The following is a 27,484-nucleotide window of genomic DNA, read 5'->3' on the forward strand; positions in this document are numbered from 1 at the left end:
CCTTTATCTCCTGCATTTAAAACAACACCCAAAGTTGTTGAGGAATCTGTGTGTCCACTTTGCCTCAAGAAGGAGGAAAACCTTGCAAGAAGCAAGCTGAGGGGCAGATGAGTCTCCTATAAGCTCTCTAAATTGGATTGCTCTTCCATAATATGTGTAGATGAAGCTCTGCTAAACATACAGAGAAGGAAGGAATAATGGAACAACTGGAGGACAGTGCAGTTTCATTGCCACAAGAAGTCATCAGCATCTTAAGGATTCAAATAGCTCAGCAGTTTCCTTTTCCTTTGTGCCTCTACAAAATTCTGTAGGGAGACAGATGAACATCCTTCGGAGCCTTAAATTGGATTTCCCCAAAGCTGGGCAGAGAAGCTGATGGACCCATGACAAAGCCTGGCTGATGTAAAGGCCTTAGGTTTCGTGGGCATAACTGCCCATCATTTCCCTCCACCCTCTTTCTCCTTGCTTAGACCTATCCTTTTATTATTACCCCAGGATGGCTCCAAGTTCTGTCCTTGGCCCATCCTAGTTCCATAGAGCAGATTGCTGAAGCATGGAGCAAGGACTCTATTATATTTCCAAACATCTTTGGTTTGACATTGGAGAATATGTCAGATGGTAATTGAATAAGAAAACTCAAGAGACTTGGGGGAAGGGACAGAGCATTTAGATGTCTCTTCATTCTAGCACTTCTCAACTGTGAGAAAATTTAAAAGGTCCCAAGCTGTTCTAGAGCAAACAGTCCACTTCAGAGCCAGGCAGAATGTTTCTAGAAGTGGTGAGCTCTTAGTAAGAAAAGCATTCTGAAAAGTTACAAAAATACCCGCCTTCCCCTAAAATACTTTGAACCAACTATTCAAAAAAGCCTAGAGCTCTAATTGGAGCAGTCCCAGTTCGTGGAGCAAAAAGGTATATCACTTCTCTGTCTGTCCCTTCATCCTAAAGAATTCAGTAATTGAGAATGTCAGAGTTGTACTCTAAACACATTCTATGTCAGCTTATATAGAAATGCAAATGGACAGACAAGTGGTCTTATTAAGGCTCTGCACTGGGACTCAGTTATCTCTGCCACAGACCTCTTGGGTGACCTTGTGCAAGTCACTTAATCTCTTCTGTGCCTCAGTTCCCCAGCTGTAAAATGGAGGATAACACTCCCAAATCTGAAGGGGATGTGGTGGATGAATTAGTTTGTGAGGAGCTCAGATACTGTTATGAATGCCACAGTGAACAAGACTTCAGCAAATATCTTTTCACGATCAAGTGAAATTTCTTCAGACTGTACAGACAGTGTGATAGGGAGGCCTCACTTGTTACTATTCGTACATTCGTCTTAACCACTACCTTTGAAAGAACTTTCAGAGCCTGGTGAAGTGATGGTCTAGAATCCACAAATAACACCTAAATCCAGGATAAAATGTACCTTTCGTTGATAAAGGAAGGTTGGTATAAAGGTTGATAAATTGCGTAGGTGCAATTAAAGGCTAACTGCAATAAGAGTTCTTAATCACTGTCTGTTGAACTTCAAAAACGTAGTGACCTACTCTTTGTACGGAGTCAGGTCACTGAGGGTTGTGGTGTTCCTGATGTTCGGATGGCTTCACAGACTGCCTTTAGTGTTCTGTGGAGTACTAGCCAATGCTGCAATGAGGGTTGCGGATTATTCGTTATTATTTTTTTTTTTTGTATCTCATGTCTTTTTAAAATTTTTTTAATAGTACAAAAGTCACTGTCTTTTAAAATGCAAGTGACATAATATTTAAAGGTATTAAAGTGTGTGCATACCTGTTAAATTAGTTAAGCTACTACAAAAAACAAACTACACAAACAAAAAGATCCCTTTCTACATAGCTTACTTTCATAAATAGAATGCTTTGCAATCACATGTTCATTAGATACACTTTTTTTTCCAGTGTGAATTACAAAATAAAATGAAAATTGACTTACCCAGACTTCTTTGCCTAACTCAAAATTTTCATTTTATTCTGAAGTTCACCTTGAGAATGATAGTATCTGAATTGGAGTTAGGCTGTCAGGTAGCTGAGTTTCATTTGGTTCACGTTTAAACATAAACACGTGTGCAACTTAAAAAAATGTAGGATGGGGTAATACTGGGTCAAGAAGAACTCTTCGAAATGTAGCACAGGTTCATAGCCACAAAGTTTAATGCCATCTTAACTATTTTGTGTGGGTGAAATGAATTGGTAATGTTGGTCCACTTCTTAGTGGAAAAGTGTCAGCATAATAAAACCACTACCATAGCTGGTACCAAACTATGCTCTTTTTACCAACACGAGCAGTGGCCAAGGATTGAATAGACAGCTAACTTGAACTATATTCATTTGTTGGTAACAGAGGGACAAGTGTATTCCATACAGTAACCTGAAGCCTTTAGTCCCAGGGCTCTACATTTCATAAGCATTGCCCCCCCCCGCCTCTGTATATTGTATTAGTTTTCTTGTGGTGTTTTTAAATTACGTGGGAAGTCATCTCTCAGGGAATGGCTCTACTGGCCAAAGTAGCAGTGCTGATGTCTCTATGGAGACCACCTTATGATGTATGGCACAGATGTAAACTTCTAGTAGTTTGGGAGGAAATCAAGGCTGATTGTTCATATGTAATTCAGAACACAAAACTTATAACTGATTTATGCCTTTACTCAGCCTCCTCTGATATTCTTGTTTAGATCCTTGTCTGAAGCCATGTCTGTGGAAAAAATTGCTGCTATCAAAGCAAAAATCATGGCGAAGAAAAGATCCACAATCAAGACAGATTTGGATGATGACATAACTGCTCTTAAACAAAGAAGTTTTGTTGATGCGGAGGTAGATGTAACCAGAGACATTGTCAGCAGGGAGAGAGTGTGGAGGACAAGAACTACTATTTTACAAAGCACAGGCAAGGTAATACTTTATCATTTTTTTTTTTTTTTTTTTTTTTGGAACCAGCGTTCAGAGGCTAAATGCATTGTTGAGTAGTTGAGGAAAAAACCTTTCTTATGTTTTTTTTAAGTTGAACAGAATATTAATATGTATTACTACAAATATAACACTTAGATAACAACCATTTCATTTTCTTTTCATCTTTGTAATTTTCTTTGCCACCCCTTCTGTCTTGACAGCTACAAATAGTAACTGAAGTTACCGCTGCTCACATCTTTTTACCATTTTTTAAATAACTAGTCTTCTTGCTCATGTCACTTGTAGGATTTAAAGATAGGATTAAAAAAAAATTCTGAAGAATTTCTGTAATGGATTGCAAAATCAATTTCTACCCTCTTGCCCAACCTTTCATGCCCTAAACTCCATGGGCAGTGCCAAGAGCTCCCCCCCCGCTACAAAATGGAAAGAGATTTGATTGAAAAAAATTGTAAGATTAACAAAACACAGTGCGGTGGGAAAACAGTAGGCTGAAGGGCTGCTGGCGTACCTGGAAAAAGCTCAGTTGAGAGATTATCTTCATTACACTGGGCCTTGTAATTTACTTGATAATTTAGGCCATGTCTACTTTCGCAAGCTTACAGTGGCACAGCTGTACTGATACAGCTGCGCTGCTGTAAGATCGCTTGTGTAGCTGCTCTATGCTGACAGGAGAGAGCTCTCCCGTTGACATAAAATGACATCAACGAGTGGCGGTAGCTATGTTGGCAGGAGATACGATCCTGCCGACATAGCGCTGTGCATACTACCACTAATGCCAGCAAAACGTAGGCAGTTATGGAGGTGTGTTTTCACACCCCTGGGCGGCATAAGTTTTGCCAACATAAGTGGTAGTGTAGACGTGGCCTTAGACTTTGGATCTAGGTGCTGGGGTTTACAAGGAGGGGAAAACTCAGAGGAATAAACAATGATATTGTCATTGTTAAGGGTGATAGAGCTGCACTTTGGGCTTTCCTGCCTAAACAATGTCTTGCTGAAAGAATATTGTTAGAGCTAGCCATGTTCCTGCTGCTGTTCATTGCTAATCCCAGCCAGGCTCAATCTTACTTAGTAAACAAAATTAAATTTTGAGTATTCAAGATTTTAGCAGTTGTCACAGGAAAACATGTAGAAACTGCAGGAGCCTGGGTGGCTTTTCCCTTCCCCCAGAGTCCTGCTCTGAGCTAGATGGGGCATCCCCATCCTTAGCATGTGACTTCGACAGGAACCACATTGAGCCGGGTTAGGGGAGGAGGTGGGCGTCCCAGCCCAGAAGCTTTGCTGTGGGAGGGAGTCCGGGAATAGTGGGGTTTGGCAGATTCCAGTACAGGACTTTCCACAAAGGTAGGGTGAGAGAAAGGATGAGGCGTATGGGTTGTCACTAAGCTTGCTCTTCTCCATGGGACCATTTTGCTACCAATCTGTAGAAGAGAATGAGGATGATAGAGATTCTGAACTTCCAATCTACCCATAGGAACCAGGGGAGAGCAATGGATTCCTGAGGTCAGTAATAGAGACTGATCAAATCTTAGGACCTCTCTTGGAGCATATGGAGCAGTGATGTAAAGTGGAAGGGCAGAGAAACTGATCTCTTCCCAGGACCCTCAGTGCAGGTTTTGGGCCTTACTTGTTCTATCAGTAGCTTAAGGTGTACTATGCGGGTGTGAGAAATAATCAACTAAAGACAAGGTTACTTGGCTTTACCAACTGAACATAAAATGAAAGTAACCACGTCTTGCCATCATAGAAATGAGCAAAAATACCCTGCTAAATTTGTGAGTGTGCTTGGGCTTGGGAAAGTGATGGTGTAAAGATGGTAGTATGGTCTTCCATGATTATAGTGTGTCCGCAGTTCGTAGATCAAATATATTCAGTCCACAAGCTTAAAAAATATCCTAGCTGATCATTCCGCCTGGGTTCTGAATATTGAGCATCATTGCCAGTAATATAGGTTCTGTGCAACTCTGATTCCTCCAGTTAGTTTACAAAAGTTTAAATGACTGCAATTTAGGCAATGTCTGCACTATTGTGGTAAGTCGACCTATGCTACGTAACTCCAGCTACACCGCAGGGGGTTGATGGAAGAAAATCTCATGTCAACTTACCTTACTCTTCTTGTCAGGCATAGAGTACAGGGGTTGACTGGAGAGCGATCCGCAATTGATTTGGCGGGTCTTTGCTAGACCCACTAAATCAACTGCCAGTGGATCGATCTCAGAGCATCGATCCCAGCTGTAGTGTAGACCTGCCTTCAGTGAAGAATTCTGTGGAAATTGGAATAGAATTTGGTTCATTCAGTCTTCGCTTACCAGAAGAAAACGCAGCAAACAGGAGTAAAAAACTGTAATAACTTTAGTCATAGAAGTTGGCAGATATGACTGAATACACAAAGGAACAGATTTGTTAAGTAGGTGCCATTTTTGTATAATCATTTTTCAGAGCTAAACCACACTTTGTGATATCAGTTATTTAGCCTATTTTTCCTTTAAAGCAGCTCACTTTTGGAACTATTTTGGAAGAGAAATTGTTTAGAAGCAGTTTTGCAATGTTGCACATCTTCAGGTTAGAGTGAAAGCATCTAAATGGGAACACAGTTGACTTGACTTGTCTTAAAGGGACACTACCAACTTGAACTTTAGTCAACTTTTAAAAGACAGATTAAGTAGCTTCCAATATTACATGTACTTCTCAGTCACTTTACAAGTGTTTGAATTTTTTTTTACAGCCACAATTTCCTATTTTAAGGCATTTTTCTCAACTTTGTGTAAAAGACCAACACAAAGTGGAAACTGTATGCAAAATACTGTCAAATGCACAAAGTAAACAGAAATATTAGAGGAAATCACTATTTTTTCAGGCATAGTAAATTTAGGTATTACTGAAAGAGTAGTTAAAACTGTTTTCAACAGAAGTGAAATATGTACGTTTATTTCTAATTAGATTAAGGATGTGCAGATCAACCTTTCCCTTAATTTGGACAAGTCTTACTACTTTAGATCTTGCTTCTACTTCAGTGATAGTAAACAGCATTTTCCTTTACAAAGAGATTTGACATTCACCAAATCAGGTGGCATGAGGTCTTGCCATTGTAGTCACTTTATTGACAACTAAATCTATTTCTAGAGACAAGGTTAGACTTGTCTTGTCAGATGTTTATATAAATACAAACAATTTGAACTGAAATATTGACTGGTTCAGATATGCCAGAAGTGATATTTACATTTTTTAATGCTACAAAGGTTTGGAAAAAATTCCGTTGTAAATTCCTCAGCTAGAAAACTTTTTTTTTTTTACCAGAGTGGATATATACTCTGTCGAAGATATTTAAGATTGGACCTTTAAGTAGAACAGCTACAGAATAAAACATTGAGAATCATGGGTGGTGGTTTCCTGCTCCAAAGACGTATACCATACTCCTGGGGGAATTCTGTGCCAAAAAATTAAAAATTCTGCACGTTTTATTTGTCAAAATAATACAATCATGCCAGTTTCAATTATTTTGGTAATTTATTTCAAAATGTCTGTCAGCAAGTAAGTCTGTAAAAATACAGACAAAGATTCAGGAAATCTATTTTGACAAATAGATTCCTTACTAGGCATATTAATACAGAACTTTGAGGAGTAATTCATTTAAACTACAATCCAGAAATGTATTTTCCGCACCCAATAGAAGCGCTTCCAAGGCTGGGGGGAGTCAGGGGTAACGGAGCTGAGGGAGAGGGAAGGATCCTGGGAGTGAACCCGTCAAGGGTTGTTGGCTGTGGGTGGGAGAAGTATGGGGTTTTTGGGTGGGGTGGGGTGGGATTGTTAGGGAATTGTGGAGCCTTCCCCATGCAGACCCTGGCTGACCTCTAGCTTGTCCCATTCAGTCAGGCACATTTCCCCCCATCTTCATGTGTCCCTGCACTCCCACTCAGCCATCCCCATGCACCCCCCATCCCCATATGGCCCTACACCCCCACTCCCATTCATTCGCTGCCCCAGTCTGTCCCCCTGCACTAGCCCTTCTCAACTCCAATCTGTGACCCCACTGCATCTCTTGTGCCCAGCTCTCTGTTGTCCCCGTCCTCCCTCCCCCCCACATATCCCATGCTCCTCGCTTGGCCCCATGGGCAGGGCACTGTGAGGAACGCAGGCTTCTCTTCCTTCCTTCCTTCCTCCATAGCTGCTGTTGAGCTGGCTGCCCTCTGTTCTGGTGCCACAGTAGTCCCAGCTGGGTTAAAGGCATAACTGCAGCACCTCTTGGGCAGAATGTGTTTTCTTCGGGGCGGGGGGAAGTCCGTGGGGGACATGAGTTCTGTGCACGTGCAGTGCTGTAGAATTCCCCCAGCAGTAAACTGGACAAGAAGGGAAACTTGATTTCAGGTGTCTGAACTTCATTTTGTTAAACAAAGAGCTGAACGCATGAGGAAACCCTTGCTGAAACAGTTATTCCTTAATTAATTCCTTCCTCTCACCCCATTTTTCCCCCCTTCCAAAGTTGCCTATGACAACTGAGCATTTGAATTCTGCCCACAGCAGATTTCAGTGACCAGTCTGTAAGCAAAGAGCATTTCCTTTGTTCACTCTGTACCATGAGAGGGTTAATGGCACTTATTCTTCCTTTATAATAAATTAAGTAAGTTCGTGCTGGAGCTGGAAGGAGGAGCTGCAGAGTTCACAGGAATATTGGCAGGAGGTCTTTCCATCTCAGTGGTTTTTGATGTACCTAGCTTAAAAACCTTTTCTCACAGCATGCCCAGAAATATTTCTCAGATACGAAGCAGTGTGGTAACTCGGTAGGTTGGGTTGAACATGTGGGAGTTGTGTGAGGGAAAAATCTCAGAATTGAAATCTAACAAATGCCCTATGATTATGCTTGTGTATTTATGTACTTTTTGAAGTAAATCTCCATTCTCCTGGGAGCAGGGTTTTTTGAGAACTTCCTGAGCTCTTCCGTGTTTTTTATCCTTTTCCCTCTATAAACCATTTCCAAATGTACTGCAAACAATGAACTCCAACATTAACTACAGTGAGAGCTTTTGATTCATGTTTTATTGTGGAATATTTTTCCACAATCTAAATATAGGATGTTTCAAAGGTTACTTTTTCTACATGAGATTGAGTCATACCCACGGGACTGAGGGAACCTTAGCAAGCCCCATTCTTTCCCCATCCCACCCAACCTCTGGGAAGACTGGAAGGACTGCACCACAGTCCTTCCATGGTCTCCATATTAACCAACAAGCTGGAATGGTTGCTATATCCATTTTTATAATGTTTATGCTGGGAGTTCACAGCTACTGGCTTTGTGGATTTCATGGCCCATCTCTTGACGTGCCCCTAAATCTCTTCTTTGTTGGGCTCTTTGGGGATGGTGCTGTCACAGTTCAGGACAACTGCACCCTTATTTCATCTCCGTAGTCCAACAAGGGCATCCATTCTCAGACTTCCAGCTCCCTAGCTGCACCTCTCTTGGGCAGAGAGGCGTCTCTCTCCCTCATGAATGGGGTATTTCCAGACCTCACAGTTCAGAATGGTAGCTGTGTTAGTCTGTATCAGCAAAAAGAAAGAGGAGTACTTGTGGCACCTTAGAGATGAACACGTTTATTTGAGCATAAGCTTTTGTGGGTTAAAGCCTACTTCATCAGATGCATGCAGTGGAAAATAGGGTAGGAAGATAGAGAGATCTCTATCTATACACAGAGAGAACATGAAAAAATGGGGGTTGCCATACCAACTCTAATGAGACTAATCAATTAAGGTGGGCTATTATCAGCAGGAGAAAAAAACCTTTTGTAGTGATAATCAGGATGGCCAATTTCAAACAGTTGACAAGAAGGTGTGAGTAACAGTAGGGAAAAATTAGCATGGGGAAATAGTTTTTAGTTTGTATAATGATACATCCACGCCCAGTCTTTATTCAAGCCTAATTTAATGGTGTCCAGTTTGCAAATTAATTCCAGTTGTGCAGTTTTTCATTGGAGTCTGTTTTTGCAGTTTTTTTGTTCAATAATTGCGACTTTTAGGTCTGTAATTGAGTGTCCAGGGAGGTTGAAGTGTTCTCTGACTGGTTTTTGAATGTTACAATTCTTGATGTCTGATTTGTGTCCATTTATTCTTTTGCATAGAGACTGTCCGGTTTGGCCAATGTACATGGCAGAGGGGCATTGCTGGCACATATCACATTGGTAGATGTGCTAGTGAACGAGCTTCTGATAGTGTGGCTGATGTGATTAGGTCCTATGATGGTGTCCCTTGAATAGATATGTGGACAGAGTTGGCAACGGGGTTTGTTGCAAGGATAGGTTCCTGGGTTAATGTTTTTGTTGTGTGGTGGGTGTGTATATACTGTGATATCCCAATCAAGACAGACTTCCTAAACAGGCCAGCATCTCTGCTTTGCTTTCTCTTTGAAGGCTATGAATAAGGTAACTGCCTGTGGTTTTAAGTTACCACACAGCTTATTGTAAGCAAGCACCTTTATTCTTAGGGTAAAAGCATTACAGATAAAACATTTAAAAATAGTAAAAGAACCTACACGCATGCATACTAGAGATCCCCTCCTATCTCCAGAAGGCCTCTGGTAAGTGTCAGTTCTTCCAGCCCTTCCTTAAGAATTGGGGCTCTCCCCTTAGATAGAAGGAGCTGTCCATTTGCTGGATCAGAAAGAAAAGTTCGGGGTCAGTTTAAACTCGGGCTATTTATCCTTTCTTTGTCTGTTGGCCTCTGGAGAATCCACTTTGAAGGAGGATAGGCAAATCTCCCCAGCAGGTGGAGAGCCTCTAGAGGGGTTACAACATGAGTGAATTTGCCTAGTCACCCTCCATGGTTAGTTTCTGGAGAGCTGTGATTACTTTCTGCCATGGAATTGCATACAGTCTCTGGCCCCCAATGATACTGTAAGTTCTCCCAAAGATATTTCAGGAAATTGCTATATCTGTTGCAAGTGTAAGCCTCACTCTGGAGACCTGGATGTGTCACCAAATGGCCCTAATATGAGTCTTAAGTGACACAGAAGGTATCAGACCAACCCTCTGTGCCTGGTGAGTTTCACCATAGGGCAGCAGAAGGCTGAGAGACAAGGTAAGTGAGGTAATATCTTTTAGTGGACCAACTTCTGCTCTTGCTCGAAAGCTTGTCTCTCTCAACAGCAGAAGTTGGTCCACTAAAAGATATTACCTCACCTACCTTGTCTCTTTAATATCCTAGGCCTAACATGGCTACAACTGCACTGCATACAGGAGAAAAGATTACTCACTTGGATTTGAACAACAGATCATTTCAGATATTATGCTTTGCCTCCCTGTATTGAATTTCTATTGTCTGTGGGGAAATCTGCAGGGAGAACCGAGCATTGGAGTAGAACTGTAGAAATTAGAGATGGGAAATGTGGATCTGAGCTAAAACTTTGCCCAAAGGGAAGTAGCTTTGTACAAAATTAAAGAATGTAAGAATTTAAGACGCCTTGTGCACATAACACTTACCCAGAACAATTCTTACAATATTACAACTTGTTACATGATCACAATTATGTAAAAGTCCTTTTTGGAGGCTACATATTATAAATTGATGAAAGTTTGCAGGTGGAAGTGACTTATCTCCTTGCCAATGCAGGATTGTTCCCTTCAGAACACTTACCAGTGCTTTGTCCAACCCAGATATAAATGTTGGAAGCACTGAGGCTTTCTCACTTTGCTTGGGAGACTATCAAATCATCTGATCCTGATACTCATCATACATTTAGGAAGGGAAAATTTCATTCTATCATTGCTAGCTATGCCCCAGTCTTTCACCATCCTCTCCATTGTGGATGTTTTCACCTTTCAAATATTTATGTATAATTTTCTTTTACTTGCAGTCCCTAAGAAGAACTTTCAAAGGAAAAAAAGACTGTCCTTTGTTTTTGATGTATAAAGATAACCTGAGAGAGGTTATAAAACCCCCAAACAAATAAAACTACTGCTTGTTTTCTACTTTAAGAAATTCAGTCTATTTTCATCTTCCCTACTCACGCTGGAGAATTCTCACGATTGGTGCAATGGAGCAGGTGTTTTCTCAACCCTCAGTTGAAGGGATGGAAGTGTTTGGATTTTTAACTAGAGACATTTCTTCCCAACTATTAGGAGTGTATTTCAACACAGGGTTTTAAACTGTCTAATTAAAATTTTTCTCCTTTAACTTGTGATGTTCTACTAATCCCTCCGTTATCTATAGTCTTCCTTGGAAAATAGGGTAGACAAAATATGTAATATTGTTGCACTTCTAAAAAAAGCAAACAAATTTTTGTCATTTTGAGGCAAATTGGGCACAACCCCACTTATTTCATTTGTAAGACACCCTTAAATAAGATATATGTATTGAACTCTAATCTTGATTCATTAATCAGTCCACTTCTCAGTTTTGCTTCTCTGAACTTTTTGTGTGTGTGTGTGGGGGGGGGGGGGGACGGGGCGGGTAATGAGGTGCCAAGAACTGAATGAGATATTCCAGAGATGGTCACACTTGGACTGTGTAGAGCAGGATTACTGCTTTCCTACCTGTAGCTTTGATGATTGTGTGTATACAGCACACAACTACATTACTGTGTTTTTGTTCTGTTGTGCTGCACATTTGTCTAATTGGATATCTATCATGCCTGTGTACCTTCCAACATTATTGCTTTCCAGATTTCTCCCTCCCATTGCACAGGTATTCTTAACTATCTCTCCCCCCCACCCTCCCAAATCATTAATTACCACAATACCATGTTGTTGCTTGCCAATATTTCTGGGTTTCTGTGGACCTTATTTGTGTGTACTTCCCAGTTTCGTATCATTTACAAATTTAATTTGCATCTTTTTAAGAACTCAGGAGATCCAGGCTCATGGTACTTGCCCCTGTCTTGAAGTGATGCAATTTGTGATAGAAATTAGGAGATTTTGAATTAAGACCAAGTGGCTTGCACTGAAATTCCTTGGTTTTTGCCATTTTAACTATTTTTTAAAATGTTCCTAGCTGTGGAGTTGTTTACACATGAGGGGAATACAGTCTCCAACCATCCCCACAATGGTATATAATAACTTGAGAAATTTAATATTCTGTAATTTTTCAATAATATTCTTATATTAAAGGTTCTATATACCTGGATCTGAGTAGACTTTGCTGCTGCTGTAGCACTTTTTAATAAGACCTCTTTAAGGTTGTGAGATAAAGCTTGTTAATGTAAAGAAAAACATTTTGTTCTTTGAATGTAAAAGCAATTTTGTATATGAGCTCTAGGTGGCAGAATTGTTCCGTGCTCCTGAAATTCATAGCTCTTGCATTGAACTTGATATCTGAAGCAATCTTTAAGGGTGAGGTATGCCCAGTTAAATTAGGAGCTAGTATCCCTGTTACTAGCTTGTTCAAACTGAATACATTTGTGGTTTAAAAATGGTGACTGACTAACAGTATGAACGTGAGATTTTTATCTCACCCACCTTGTGTCTGTAATATAGTAACTTCTCACTTAATGTTGTAGTTATGTTCCTGAAAAATGATACTTTAAGCAAATCCAGTTTCCCCATAAGAATTAATGTAAATGGGGGTGTTAGGTTCCAGGGAAATTTTTTTCACGAGACAAAAGACTATATTGCACGTGCGCACACACAGTATAAGTGTTAAACAGTTTAATACTGTACACAGCAATGATGATTGTGAAGCTTGGTTGAGGTGGTGGAGTCAGAGGGTGGGATATTTCCCAGGGAAAGCCTTACTGCTAAATGATGAACTAGCACTCAGCTGAGCTCTCAAGGGTTAACACATTGTTAATATAGTCTCAAACGCTACAAGGCAGCACGAATGGAGGGAGGAGAGTCAGCAGCATGGCCGAGAGAGAGACAGACACACACACTCTGTGTGTGTGTGTGTGAGAGAGAGAGACGCTCATTGCTCCTTTTAAGTATGCTGACCCCACTCTAAGAAAGGAGCTGGAGGGGGACAGGGACACCCTGACATTAGAACCCCTCTTCCCCCTCCCAGCCCCGGACACAGAAAATAGGAGGCTCCAGGGAGTAGCTCCAAGGCAGAGGGCAGGAGCAGCACAGGTCAGTGCTGGGAGGGACCCTGAACTACCTGGCAATTGATAGCCTGCTGGGTGGCTGCTGCACAGGGAACTTAGGGGGGTGGGGAGCTGGGGGGCTGCTGGTCCATCTGGTTCCAAGCTCCCACCAGCTAGCTCCAACGGGCTGCTCTTCCTGCAAGCAGTGGACAAAGGTGGCTGCCAAACAATGTTATAAGGGAACATTGCGCAACTTTAAACGAGTATGTTCTCTAATTTGATCAGCAACGAAACACCGTTAACTGGGACAATTTTAAGTGAGGAGTTACTGTATTCTGGGACCAACACAGCCACAACAATGCAAATCTGATGGTAGTTTCATTTTATGATCTCAATCCCCATTTCATCTTTATGGGAGTTTACTTATGTCTACATTAGTATTTGTAACGGAGATCAACATACATATTTTGTATGTACGCTTTTTGTTCTGTATAAAAACATCCCCAGTATGTGTTTTATCCACAATTAAGGGCCAGATTCCTATGCCCTTGCTCACGTAAAATACTGTTCAACTTTACTCCACAAATAATCCCTTTGAATTATTTGGGACTACTCGTGAAGTACAGTACTATTCTGTTTGAATAGGGGTTTTGGAATTTGGTTCTAAATAAATAATCCATCACACAGGAGCAGCATTTCTAACAAGAGCTTGTCTAAACTGGGGAGTTGCCTTCATGCCTTAGTTTCCTTACCTGAATAACTATTGTGGAATGGCTCTCCATGTGAATGCTTACTGTACATTGAGTGCCATTGTGCAGTTAAGGTTAGTCCACTTCCAAAGTGGAGTAAGCAAAACTGCACAAAGGCACTTTTAGTGCAGAGTAAGTGTGTCCAGACAGAACTGCATTTTAAATAGCTATTGCATTTTAAATTCACACCCTTGCTTATTTCACAATAGCTTTCCTGCGTAGACCAGCCTCATGGAAACCTTGAAGGAAGAGTCCATTTTCCACAAATGTATCTATAGTAAAAATATAGAAACGGACTTCTTATGCAGTTTTAGTCGTCATCTCAACCTATTGTAATGTTTATAGCTGTTTCAAACTCCTGAATTATTTATTCTGTTTCACATAAAGATTTCAAATAGCTTTTTCATGTAGTACCTTTTTTAATATAAAAATACTAGTGGAATAAAGTGTAATAATGCAGAACAAATGAGGTGTGAAATCTGTTCTGCAAAACATAATCCGCACATTTAATGGAAATATCTATCTGCATTTTCTGTACAGAGTATAGTACACTATAGAACTGCAGAAACCTCTAAAACGCTAGGAAGCAATACTTGATTCAAAGAACAGCTGTTTGTGAAAGGGAGGGTGTGGCTGTTGTATTTAGACTTCTACAGAATTTCATTCAGCCTCTAATCATTTCATGTTCTTTAAACATCTCCCACAATCTTAAAATGTATTAATTACTGCAGTGTCCCATAATAAATCTCATGCACACTAACCTAACCACAGACCCAGTAGAACTTAGTTGTCAGTCCCTCAGTCTACTTCTGTATTAAAGCCCAACTAAAAAGATGGGTTAAATGTGGGTACTACTTGAATTCAAATGATATTGGAAGTCCATCTACCCGTCGGTGGTAAGCCTCAGTACAGACAAAATCTACATGTAATATAGTTTGACATAGAGATCTGCTTAGGCTTAATTTTTAGGGCGGGCAGGACCTGAATCAGCGGGTGGAGTCATTTTCCAATCCAAACCTCTGCTCTACCCGCCAAGCCTGAGCCACTACCTCCATTTCCTGCCTGTAGTTTTGGAATGGCAGTGGCTGTATGTGCTGGCGACTGTCTGCCCTACCCCTGATGCACTGTGCATTGTGACAAAGTTCCTCCTCTACCTTGGTGGGTCTTGTGCTTATTGGCGGATTTGCTCGCCTTGGAGATTCACGGTAGCCCTCAGTTTGGCTGTTTTTGTGAACCCACAGTCCAGGTCAGCTCCTCCTGTGTCTAATCAGGAGTTGGGAGGTTTGGGGGGAACCCGGGCCTCCCCTCTACTCGGGGTTCCAGCCCAGGGCCCTGTGGAATGCAGCTGCCTAGGGTGCCTCCTGTGACAGCTACAACTCCCTGGGCTACTTCCCCATGGCCTCCTCCCAACACCTTCTTTGTCATCACCAAAGGACTTTCCTCTTGGTGTCTGTTAATGCTTGTACTCCTCAGCTCTCCAGCAGTACGCCTTCTCACTCTCAGCTCCTCTCACGCACCACAAACTGAAGTGAGCTCCTTTTTAAACCCAGGTGCCCTGATTAGCCTGCCTTAATTGATTCTAGCAGCTTCTTGATTGGCTGCAGGTGTTCTAATCAGCCTGTCTGCCTTAATTATGTCCAGAAGGTTCCTGATTGTTCTGGAACCTTCCCTGTTACCTTACCCAGGGAAAAGGGACCTACTTAACCTGGGGCTAATATATCTGCCTTCTGTCACTCTCCTGTAGCCATCTGACCTGACCCTGTCACAGCATACTGTGGATTGAGAGGTACTGCAACTCATCAGCATGCTCACCCTGCTGCACATGCAGAACAGTGATGTGGTGGCGGCTGGCTGCCAGGAGCAGGGTACTCCGATGTTGCCGTGCCAATCCCACTGGTGAGGAGGAGGAGAACCGATCTGATCCAAGCCAGAGAGGGTCTGGTTGTCTTCTCATTTGAACTGACCTGGATCCAACATTTGTAGTGGGATTGGGTCAGGATGAAGTTTGACTTTCTTCTCACCTGTCACCTGAGACTTTCATTCTGCAGTAAGCTCTGTGCAGGCACTGGTGCCCATCTTGTAACTTGTAGAAATGATGCCTGAGTTTGCACCAATTGGGCAACATTTGCACTTTCGCATGTCATTTAAAAAACAAATGGATAATTTAAAAAAAAAAAAAAGATTTAAAAGAAAATGATTCATTTTATTTGTGTGACTTTTGTTGTATTTTCCTTGCTCCCCATCAGCTGCTGTCTTGTTCTCTCCCATACTTTCCCTTACCAGCAGATTTTTTTCCCCCTTTGATTGATATTTTGGTGACTTCAGGGTTTTTTAAAGAGTAAATGGAAATTTCTGATTAACTTTTATACTTGAAAACAAGTTTGTCCATATACCATAATGAATAAATAGCAGGTACAGATGGACTCGGAAGCAACTAGAATAGCTTCCACATGACTGACAGTAGTAACCAGACAGAGAAACGACAAATGATGGGATTTCCATGTAGTCAGTGGTTCTTTAAAGTACTTTTCAAATTACCCAAAGAAGCCATTGTTAGTTCATGCCCCCAAATGGGGGAATTTTAGTAATCTGAAAGTGCACAATTTAGAGTTTAAGCTGAATTTGGAGCAGAAGTTAGAGGGATTTTCAGACACAAATGTGTGTAGGTATGGACAATGAAAGCTTAATCTTGCTTCTACCTACCTACTTTGAGGAAGCACTGGCTACATAGGTCAGCTGGTTGCAATACTGACTTTCTGACTCAGTCTTTTTTTCTGTCAAAAGATTGTAACTTTGAGTTCCAGAATGAGCCCACAGACAACATTTCTGGATCCTTATTTCTGGATGTTTACTCTTAATATAGATGTAGGACTAAAGAGATATAGCTAAGTATTAGTTTTGGTCTTGGGAACCTACATTTTCACACTGTTGAAAACCTCAGTGCAAACATTTTATAGTTGTGCATTTTATTAATGACTTGGAATATAACTTATATGAGCAGTCTATGAGAAATCTTATTGTTTATCTGCATGCTAAACCAAAAATCTGGAAATTTTAACTTGCTTACCAGTTGACAAACTGTCAACCTTCCCTTAAAAATCCTTCACATATTGGCTAATTGGTGTGTCTGACCTAGGGTTGAAAATGAACATTGCATTTAGTTTTCCTGTAAATGGCAGAAGAAATTATTTCTACTCAGACTACTACTTACCTAAATTCCTCCCCCGTCTCAGCATATCCATTTCTACCTCCTGGGTTTCGGAAGGGGTTAACGTGTTGTTCAATTGACCCAAGATGCAGTATATGGTGAAGAGCAAGGAAACTAAGGCATGAAGGCAACTAGTGATATGTTGACAAAATTTTAAAGAGGCTCCCTCAAATTGATTCCATAGGTGATACACGTGGTATGGCCTGACAGATATTTTCCCCTTCCTACTCTACCAAACAATCCATCACTCCTCCCACACGCTTCCATTCATATCCTAGTAGCTCTGTATCTTCCCCGGCATTTCAGATGCTCTTCTAGGTGCTTCTCCTACCTGTGTCAGAAATGTATTCTGTGGCCTTTGCTGCCAGGGTTGGGAATGGATACTCTTTGACTGTGTGTGTGTGTGTGGAGTGGGGGGGGTGTTAGGTGAGGAGCAGGTACACTGGAGAGTTGGGCTGGATGGTCAGCCGGAGATTGAATCCATTTTTGTTTCTGAGGTGGACAGGTCTCACAGCTGGCAGTCTTCCTTGCAAATGGAGGAATTGTCTCCCTTTTCTGGTGTAGGGAGTTGGGAGCAGCAGTTTACACCTAACTGGTTTTGGGTAGTGGGTTTGTCTGGTAGTGCTGGAGTTACAATGGGGAGCAGGTCTCCAGGTTCCCATTGCTGGGTCTGGGCAGGCAGATATCATTGGACAGAAAGGCAGGCTACCCTATTTTCAGAACCTTGGTTCAGTACAGAAGTTTAGCCCCACCTCCTTTCCTCTTCATGCCCTGATAAAGCAGCCAGTGGGAGGGATTGTTTGTAGAGGTGCTGGTTAAGAGTACAGGGAATTCCCAATGCAATAACTGCTATCGCCAAAGCCAAAATACTTATACCTGCAGCTGCCTTACAAAGCTGCAGCCAGAACTGAAAATTATAAGAAGTAGGTCTGACTTTATTGTGTGTGTTGCCATCTCTTATCCCCCAACAAAACTAATTCTTGTGTACCATCACACCACTATATGCAGACCTGGTCTGATCATTTTGAGATTGAATAGCCAGATGATCCTTTGCAGTGCACCACAAACTTAAATGACTTTAAGCATCTCTGTGGGTGAGTTTTAGATGTCCTTCTGCAGAAGCTAAGCCCAGCTGAAGAGTTGTGCCTTCCTCCCTTTTCTCTCCACCCCCTCTTCCTCAAGTTCAGAACTTACTTAGAGATCTGTGGAAATCTCCTGCTGTTCCCTATGTTTCTGACTGCATCTTTGATAGTCATGTCTTTATACATGTTGTCAGGCTGACAATATGCTGCTGCTTGTCTCGTATCTGAAGAAATGGTGATTTAGTCACGGTTTTTACACTGGATCATGTTACTGAAAGCTATATTCCACTGCAATTTCCTTTTTAAAGAAACTGTTGTAACATATATTTAAATAGACTGTAGCACAGGGGAGAGCAAACTTTTTGGCCTGAGGGCCACATTTGGATATGGAAATTGTATGGAGGGCCATCAATGCTCACGAAATGAACAATTCAAAGATATTCAAATAAACTTTATTTAATAAAGATACATTTTAGTGGAAATAAACATAAAACCTTACTTACCGTTATAAATATACCGTCATAACATATTTCAGTAATTAAACTAAACTTACCCCCTTTCCATGCCCTTCTCTCTAGCCTGGATTTGTCAGGCTTCAGCTTCCAGTGGTTGGAAGTCATTGAGATTCACCAGCCCTTTGCTCTCAGAAATCTCCTCCCACACATGTCCCGACAGCCCACAACTTTGAAAACTGCCACTGAGCACTCCCTGGCCAACTACTCTTTGTTTTATCCTCAACAATGGAAAATTAACACTACTAAAAATCAGTCACCTAAGCCAACGAGTAGGAGGCACGTGGGCTTGCACATTCCAGGCTCTCATGGCGCGTTTGGGTTGTGCAGCCGGAGCAATGTGCATGCTGTCATGCAGGTCCTGAACACACAGGGCGCTCCAGGCAGGTGCAGCGCGGCAAGTCCCCTACCCTGCTCCCTGGTGGGAGCAGCAGGACAAGCCCCCAACTCCGCTCCCTGGCTGTAGCGCCAGAGTGTGGCAGCCCCCAACCTCGCTCCCCGGCGATGGAGCTTGAGGGCTGGATTAAAAGGTCTGACGGGCCGGACGTGGGCCGTAGTTTTCCCACCCCTGCTGTAGCATCTGCACGCAGGTATCTTTGCAGTCATAAATGGCTGAGTATTCACCAGTTTAAAAGGATAGGTTCTCAGAATAAATACCATAAAGACCCAGTAGCTTTGTTTTGGTGCTCAGGCTGCACCCACCTACATTAAACAGATAGGGTGATGAGATGTGCGTGAGTCCTTGCACAATGATTCAGTTCTTCAGACACTCCCAAAGAGGAGTGAACAAAGTCTTTCTAATTTGTGTGCGGTTTTCTCTGTATTTACAAGTAGGCATACGTTCTTTGAAGCACATGTGTTGACTCAAAAAATGTCTTCTAGCTGTATTTCGAGTGCTCCAACCAGCTTTGATGTTCAGTGGGATTCAAAAGTGTCTAACTTGCTTTCCAGAATTTTGCCAAGAATATTTTTGCGATTCTTCAGTCAGTAAAAGCCAGAGAAGAAGGTCGTGCACCTGAACAGAGGCCTGCACCAAATACAGCACCAGCGGTAAGAATAACTATTCTTATTATGGACCTGCTGCTCGTAGCTCCATAGCTGAAGTTGAATTGAGTAAATAATGGCAATTTTCTGAAACTACTCTTCATTTTGTTTGGCTCTCATTGAATAAATTACAGTAACTTGTTCATGCAGAACTTTTTCTTAGATCAAAACTGTATATAGTGGTATTGGAAGAGTGAATACTCTTCGTTTGTTACTTACAGACTGAACAGTTAGTGCCAACTACTGTATGTACCGAACACTCACTGGCATTCTGCAGCTACTTGGAAGAAGTATATTGGATGAGACTATCGCCATTTCCAGCAAAATGCCTTGCTAACTGTATTTTTTTGACAGATAAAGTAGTAAAATGTTTAAGAAGCTGGAACATGACTCATGAGCAGCAACAGATTGAACCAGCTGTCCTATGCCTGTGTCAAATCAAAGACCGATTTACATTTTTATTATTCAGGTCTATCTAGGCATTAGAAAAGCAATGGTTTTGAATTGTGATGTTTACTGTTGTTTTATTAAACTTAACTAAATTCTTGAACTCCTAATGGTAATCTGCTATGAAGCCAGTTAGTCTTACTTCGACTTATTTTGATACCTCTGTATTATATGCCAATGTACCGGATTGGAGTAGCAAGATGAATTTCAACATTTAAATGCTTGCTGTATGCTGAATTTCATAAATTGTTCATGGGACTACTTAGACATACTGTTTGGAATGATTGTAACTGTGTTACTAAGTCACCCATGAAAAAGATGCATGAATCGATATTTAGTGCATCATTAGATTGGCAGCATTTTGAAAATGCATTTTAAATCTGCCTTTTTTTCCTCCCAATTTAATCTTGTTCTGTAGGTTTAGCACCTCTTTAGCTTAATCAGATTTGTGGTGGAGTCTTCTGTGCATGTGGCTGAAGGACCAGCCATATGTTGTCAGATGACCATTCATTCTTGAGCCCCAAGATGTTAGCAAATGAACGGGAACTGGATTTCATTCATTTTGCTCAGTTAACATGGCTTTCTGTTACTTTTGTCTTGCTTCTGAATGTTGTCAGTTCTCTAGATTTGCATGTCATTAAGTATTTCTTTAAAACCTACTATTTCAATAAGAGGTTAAAATGAAGTATATTAATTAAAAGTACAAACTGTCTGAAAACTTCCACCTATATAATTGTCCAAAACTGTAAAGTCAATTTACATACAATATTTATTTTCCAAAGTTCAGAAACTAAAATGTGTTAATCAACATATGTTTTGAGATGCAGTAGCATATCATGTTTGCTAATTTGTTTTAGGATCCCACTTTACGGACTAAGCAGTCTATTCCAGCTGCCTACAACAGATACGATCAGGAAAGATTTAAAGGAAAGGAAGGTAAGTTGATCTCCAATACTAATTAGCATTAAGGAAACACTACATTTGAGAACTGAAAAGTGAAACTGATTCATCTGTTTTCATTGTCAAAGCTGAATAAAGTGTGAAGTATAAGTCCATAAATGATGACTGAAACGTCTTCACATGTAGTCTCTGGTAGTAACACAAGCTCGGAATCTTATTTATTGAAAATGATTTTTTCGCCTTAACTTTTAAGAAACTGTCTAGTTGAAAGCAAATCTTACATGTTAAACACTTTTTTGTTCACTTTCAAGACAGAGACAGTGTAAGTAGTTTCAACTCAGAGGGCCTGGGTCTGTACAGATATTAGTCAAGCCAATAGTCCTTCAGTGCTAATTTAAAAAAAAAAAAAATCTGATAGAGCATCCTTTAAATAGTATGTCCTGAAATTAAAGGGAAAAAAAATCTTTTAATAATAAAAAAAAAAAAAAAAAAAAGGTGAAGGTCCTTCTGTTCTAATGAATGCCTCAGATATTTTGAGCCAAGTACATAATATACTCGGGTCCAGTCTTCTTTCCCCTTCCCTGGGAGGGAGGGAGTTGGTTGAAAGAGCAGAGATATGCCAACCTGTACTTTCAGAGGCATTGGTACATACCTGAATACTGCACTGGTGCTCTTTTTTTAATTTAACAATTTTTAAATGGCAATATTAATTCATAAAGACTGGTGTAGTGTTCGTGGAAATTGCTTCAATAACTTTATAAAGTCAGCCAGTGACTGGCCTTCAGATTTCTTAGGAGAGGGCTAAGGGAACACCTGGGAATCTCTTCCCTAGCCATGAATCCACACTGGGGGACTGCTAGTCAGCCATTTCTTTTGACGACTTGGGCACTGAGTCTTGTGTGTGTCTGTCTGCCCACCCATCTGTCTGGGGTTTTTTTTAAGAGTACAAAATTTTGAAAAGTATGGGAGGAATGTAATCTAATTAAAACCCATGTAGGTCTGGAGGAGCTATGGTTTTTGTATCCTAAACAGCAGAGACTAAAGATAATTAGTAGTTCCACTGTAGTTCTCATTACAAATTAGGAATGCGTTTTTTTTCCTGTATCGTATAGTGTATATAATGTGTGTGGCTTAAAATCAAATCCCACCGTTCGTATTTATAATGTATTTATGTACACTGCAGTGGTACATTTAATATGAGACTATGAGCCCCTGCTCTGAAGTGCTTATAATCTAAAAGCAGACAAAAAGCAGATACAATAAAGCTATCAAGTTGTTAGGATTGCCTATGGTTCTCTTTTTATGGAGACCTTTTGGAACTTAGGATTCTGGGAAAGATTTGAAGGAAAAGAGGGCTTATTACTTGGCCTTGAGGCACAGTAACTCTCAGTACCTGAGCCATGTAACTTCCATTATCAATGGTGATTAATAATTGAGACAAACCTGGGTCCCCTGCATTTAAAAGTTCCAACCTATGTGGGTTCTATAATATGTTCTCTGTATGGTTTCTTTTTGATTTGGTGAGATTGAGACTCATGGTGGATTTTCAGGTACCCATAGCTTTATAAAAAGGAAATGTTCACATTTTTATTCTTAAAACTATTCCATGTTCTCAAAGATAATAGAAGCCATGGCTTCACATCTTTAAAAACAAAAAGCCCTGTGGATTTAGCAGAGCATGGTAATAAACACTGACAAACCTTTAAGCAGAACACATCAGCTTTTGACAAAGTGCAAATAATTTTTAGAAATGGTAACCATCTGATAAAAATAATAACCTTCAATGTATGAGGTACCGAACATTCAAGTGGAAAATAGGTTTAAGCTGAAAAAACAGTAACACTTCACAACCATCAGCTGCTAAATGTCTATTGCCCTCAGTCTTTTTCTCTGTAGTTTCTCCTTAATATTCTGCAGGTCAAGCAGCTTTCATGCCATCCATTAAACTTGTTATGATTCTGTCCTGTTTTTAACAAATTAAGTCTGACAGCTGACCTTTAACAATTCGATTTTATTAAAAATAAACTGATAGACCTGTATATTCATATTTTTTTCTATTGTATATCTATTAATTTTGTGGATGTAGACACATATGAAACCTTGGATGCTAAACATCTTAAATGAATACATAGTGCGGCGGTTCTCAAAGTGTGGGTCAGGACCACATCTTAATGGGGTCGCCAGGGCTGGGGTTAGACTTGCTGGGGCTGAGCATGAAATCCGAGCCCCGCCGCCTGGGGCCGAACCCTGGGGCTTCGGCTTTGGACCCCCTCACTCAGGCCTGAACCCTGGGGCTTCAACTTTGGTCCCCCTGCCCAGGGCGGCAGGGCTCCAGTGGGCTCAGGCTTCGGTCCCCCCTCCTGGGGTCATGTAGTAATTTTTGTTGTCAGAAAGGGGTTCCTTGCAATGAAGTTTGAGAACCACTGGCATTGTGAAATGCATTTGGAAGATTAATTGGCTTGGGTGAGAGCAAATCATATTGAGCATTAATGCCAGTCTTGAAAACACAGAAGAAAGCAAGTTGTCTTGAATGAAGAGTTGAATATGTAGTGTGGCATTCATTCTTGTTACCAACAGGATTAGTTTTTGTAGGGTTGTCTTTAATATGCTAACTCTTTTAGAAAAAGACAATGTAATAATTGATTATAGAAAGAGGAGTGCAGTGTGCTCAAACATGGTGACCACAGCACTTTCATTTCACCCAGACCAGGATCTTTTAAACTACAAAATTCTCCCAACTGTACAGATTTCTTGTCTGTTGCTTGTGTCATATTTTGTATACATGCTATTACAATTTGAAACCTGTGTCAGCCATAGCAATGTGCACTTCTTGGAAAGACTATAGCTACTATTTGATTTCCATACAGTATAAAATGTAGGGAGGGGAAAAATCAATGTTTTTCTGGGGGGGATAATGTGGTTCTGATCCTTGTTATATGTGGATGGCTCAAGAGCCGTGTGCCTCATTGCTAAATTTGTGTTCATTGAAGCACCCACAAAATACAGTTAAGTTTAAAAATAAATAAATAAAAAAGGTAAATTTTAGTGGTGTGGTTTTTTTTGTTTGTTTGTTTTTTTGGTGTGGGTACAGTGTGGACTTACGGAGGTGGGGAGTAATTCTGTACCCGAGAGGGAAAAGGAACCTTGTGTTTGAGCTGGGTAATCCTGGGGTAGGAATGCTAGAAACCACTAACCCTAGAGAGAAGGCTTGGTTTGAGTTTTATCTAGTGAAATCTTATTATGTTACTAATAAGACAAATTCTGGGTTTTTTGGGGGCTCTGCACAATATACAAAGTATTTTAGAACATTATTGGAAAAGCAACCACTTATCGCCTCATTAAGCACTAAATTTTCATACCCTGTACAAAGGCAGCGTACAGAACCTATTGGGAACATAATGCAAAGGCTTGTAAAATGGGGGCAGAGATGTATCCTCAACCTGAAGCTGGAACTTGTGCAGCTACTCTGCAACTCCTGCTGCAGCCTGTGGGGTATAGGACAGAGTTAAGGGAGAAGAATTCCTTACATGGAGTATATTAGTACAGCATTTATTTTTAAATATTTCTAGTTCTCCTAATACCATGTTGACACTAAGTTAAAACTTTTTCATATTTATCATTTACCATTTGTTTTTAATCTTTGTACCACATTGTCAGTATTTTAGCAAATTCACTAGGGTTGCTGTTAAAGAACTGTTAAGCCCAAGATTTTCAAGAGTGACTAGGACTTGTGTGTTCAACTTTTGACACCTCAAGGGAGCCTGATTCTTTTAGAAGATGCTGAAGTGCCAACCCTCTGAAAATGAGGCCCCTCTAACAAATCTCATGTTGGGCACCCAAAATCATTGATCACCTTTTTGAAAATCTCTGCCTCAGCAGATAATCACTGGGTGAAATTCTAGCGCCTATGATATGTAGGAAGTCAGATTATCATAATAGTTCCTTCTGATCTTATTCTCAAATGCTAATAGCATATTGAATGTTAACAGGAAAACTCACTGAATTTTCCTCAGTAACGAATAGATATAAGGATAACATACCAAAAAGCATTACCCATGCTGTCCTGAATAACCTGTTAAAAACTGGAACTAAATTATATGTACAACTTGCCACAAAAATAGTGTGTGCAGTCATTTTAGCTCTTCTATCAGAGGATCTTACAACATTAGAAGGGTTTCGTAGTATTAAACTAACAATTACTGAATAAGTATGGCTAAGCATGGACTTAGTCTTTTAATCTCAATTTTACTACAGTATTATCCATGGCAGTCTTAATTAGGAAATTGCTTGCTTATGTGGGTTTTTCTACCTTGGATATTTCAGTATGTTGGCTTAGTATGGGAATGGCTTAGTATGCTTGTTAACATAAGCAATTTAAAACATGTAGATGTAAGATAATAGGTTAAACCACTTAAACCTGGCAAGATATGGTAAGGAGCCTGCTGAGCTGCAGCCAAGTTTCTGTATGACCTGGGATGGATCGTTACTCCGAAGGTGGTATCAGTTTGCTCACCTAGGTGGCTTGCCTTGCTGTCTCTATGCCAAATAGGACAAGTTCTATTACTGGAATGCTTAAGTTAAGGTAGCTGCAACAGTAAATGAGTTTTTAAATGTTAAATACTATTCTTTGAGAGTAAAGAACAAATCTATTATATCCGCAGTAAATTCAACTGCTTTAGCAGTCCTGTAGTAGACACAGACCAGTGCTTATTCTCAAGCATACTTTTTATTACTCCCGCTATGATTAAAAGGAGAAAAGTTGTCTTGTCTTTAAACTTAAATTGTAGTATGTCACATTAAACATGTAAGAATGTGTCTTACAGCTCCATTCATCATAAAATGGTCTCTGTCCTCACCATGGACGATCATGTTACCTGGCTGTACACCTGGCCAGTCCCATCCCATCACCTCCAAACAATCAAGCTGTTAAGACAAACACACTGCAATTACTTTGCTCAGCCATTATTTCCTCACTTCTGACTTTGTGACTTTCAAATTGCTAGTGAGCAGCACACATTCTTTGACAGTACAAAATAAACCTACATACGAGATTTTCTCCTTTTCTTCTTACTCTTTATGTTCATTTTAATTTTGACTGGGCATTAAGAAAGTAAGAGAACTTCATGCATGGCATCATTTTCATGGACCACCTCTTTCTGACCCCTAACCTGTCACATCTATTTTGGCAATATAACAAGCTATATTTTTGATTCATAACTGCTTCTGAAACAGCGATAATGCCCTTTTTGAGCAGCATATCTGGCACCCTTCTCCCTCTTACATCAAGGCTTATTCTTTCATTTTGAACACAGTGTGTACTTAATTTAGCTTGACCACTGAGCTAATGTGTGAAAGGGTATTTTTTGTCCTGTAGGATATTGACGTAATAAACTGCTTTAAGAGCAGGTTTCAGAGTAACAGCCGTGTTAGTCTGTATTCGCAAAAAGAAAAGGAGTACTTGTGGCACCTTAGAGACTAACCAATTTATTAGAGCATAAGCTGTAGCTCACGAAAGCTTATGCTCTAATAAATTGGTTAGTCTCTAAGGTGCCACAAGTACTCCTTTTCTTTTTGCTTTAAGAGCAGTAGCTAAATTCTTCTCTGCTGACCTTTTTAGACTGCTTTGCTTGCTTTTCATCAACCCCACTTTTCAGCACTTTTCACATGCTCATGTCACTTTAAATGATAGCCCGGAAGATTTGCATGATCTTACCTATCAAACATATTCAGCACAGGTGGTAGCAATATAAACTTTCCCAGCAATGCCCTCTCCCTCACTTGAGGGGCTACCTTCAGAAGTGAGATGTTCGCCTTTGTTTCTCTGCTGAGACTGCCACCAAGGTGCCCATATTCAAAAAATGAATTGCTATCAGAACTGACACACTACTTGTGATCCCATCTAGTATAAACTGGAGAGAGATTTTCAGGACAGCCATCTGACAGTATTCTTTCTGTCATTACAGGCTACAGTGTCTTCTTTACCACATCTAAATGCTTTCCCATCTTTAACTGAAAGGCTTGTTGTTGGTCTTAGTGTGGGCATCAGTCTTTCACCCACACCTGTAATTTTGCTTCATGTTTAAGTATAGTTTTATTTACACAATAAATTAATATGTTCAGATTGCCTACTTGCCACTTCTTTTGAGCAGTAAATTTATGAAATAGAGGGGGGAGTCTCCAGTTTCCAAGCTTGAGGCTGCTTTTGCAGGTACTAAGCAAACTGGTTATCATCAGAACCAGGTTGTCAATGAAGTTGTAATATAAATGTATTTCTTGTCTTGTCATGGGGATTTTAAGAGCTGCTATCTTGTAGATGTATACTAGTATTTTCTACCAAAATTCTAAATTTTAATTATACTCCATGTCCAGATTTTTGTGTTGTGCTTAGAATTAAATTTCTCTTTAGAAATAGAATCCCTACAATCAAAAAATGAGTGTTGCTAATAATAGAGAATAAATATGCAAGGCATTCACAAATTTTGATTTGAAGAAATACAGGCTATCACCTGTCCTCATGTTTTTCCAGCCTGGTGTGGGTGAGCTGGGTGATATCTTGTGTCTGAGTATTAGACTGTAAAATTAATATTTGCAAATAAAACTTCAGTTACTATGGTCAGGTTGTTATTG

At 40.4% G+C, this 27,484-nt stretch overlaps 1 protein-coding gene across 1 annotated transcript in view; it reads left to right on the plus strand.

Moving 5' to 3' along the window:
• Positions 1–27,484, plus strand: part of CDC73 (cell division cycle 73) — a 163,059-nt gene that overhangs the window by 16,309 nt on the left and 119,266 nt on the right. The window contains exons 7-9 of the mRNA XM_084637564.1: positions 2,684–2,900; positions 19,418–19,516; positions 20,815–20,893. Coding sequence (XP_084493690.1) covers positions 2,684–2,900; positions 19,418–19,516; positions 20,815–20,893 — 395 coding nt within the window. The remainder of the gene's footprint in view (positions 1–2,683; positions 2,901–19,417; positions 19,517–20,814; positions 20,894–27,484) is intronic.

The sequence above is a fragment of the Lepidochelys olivacea genome (genome assembly GCF_965140295.1).
Source record: "Lepidochelys olivacea isolate rLepOli2 genome assembly, chromosome: 8".
Taxonomy (NCBI): Eukaryota; Metazoa; Chordata; order Testudines; family Cheloniidae; genus Lepidochelys; species Lepidochelys olivacea.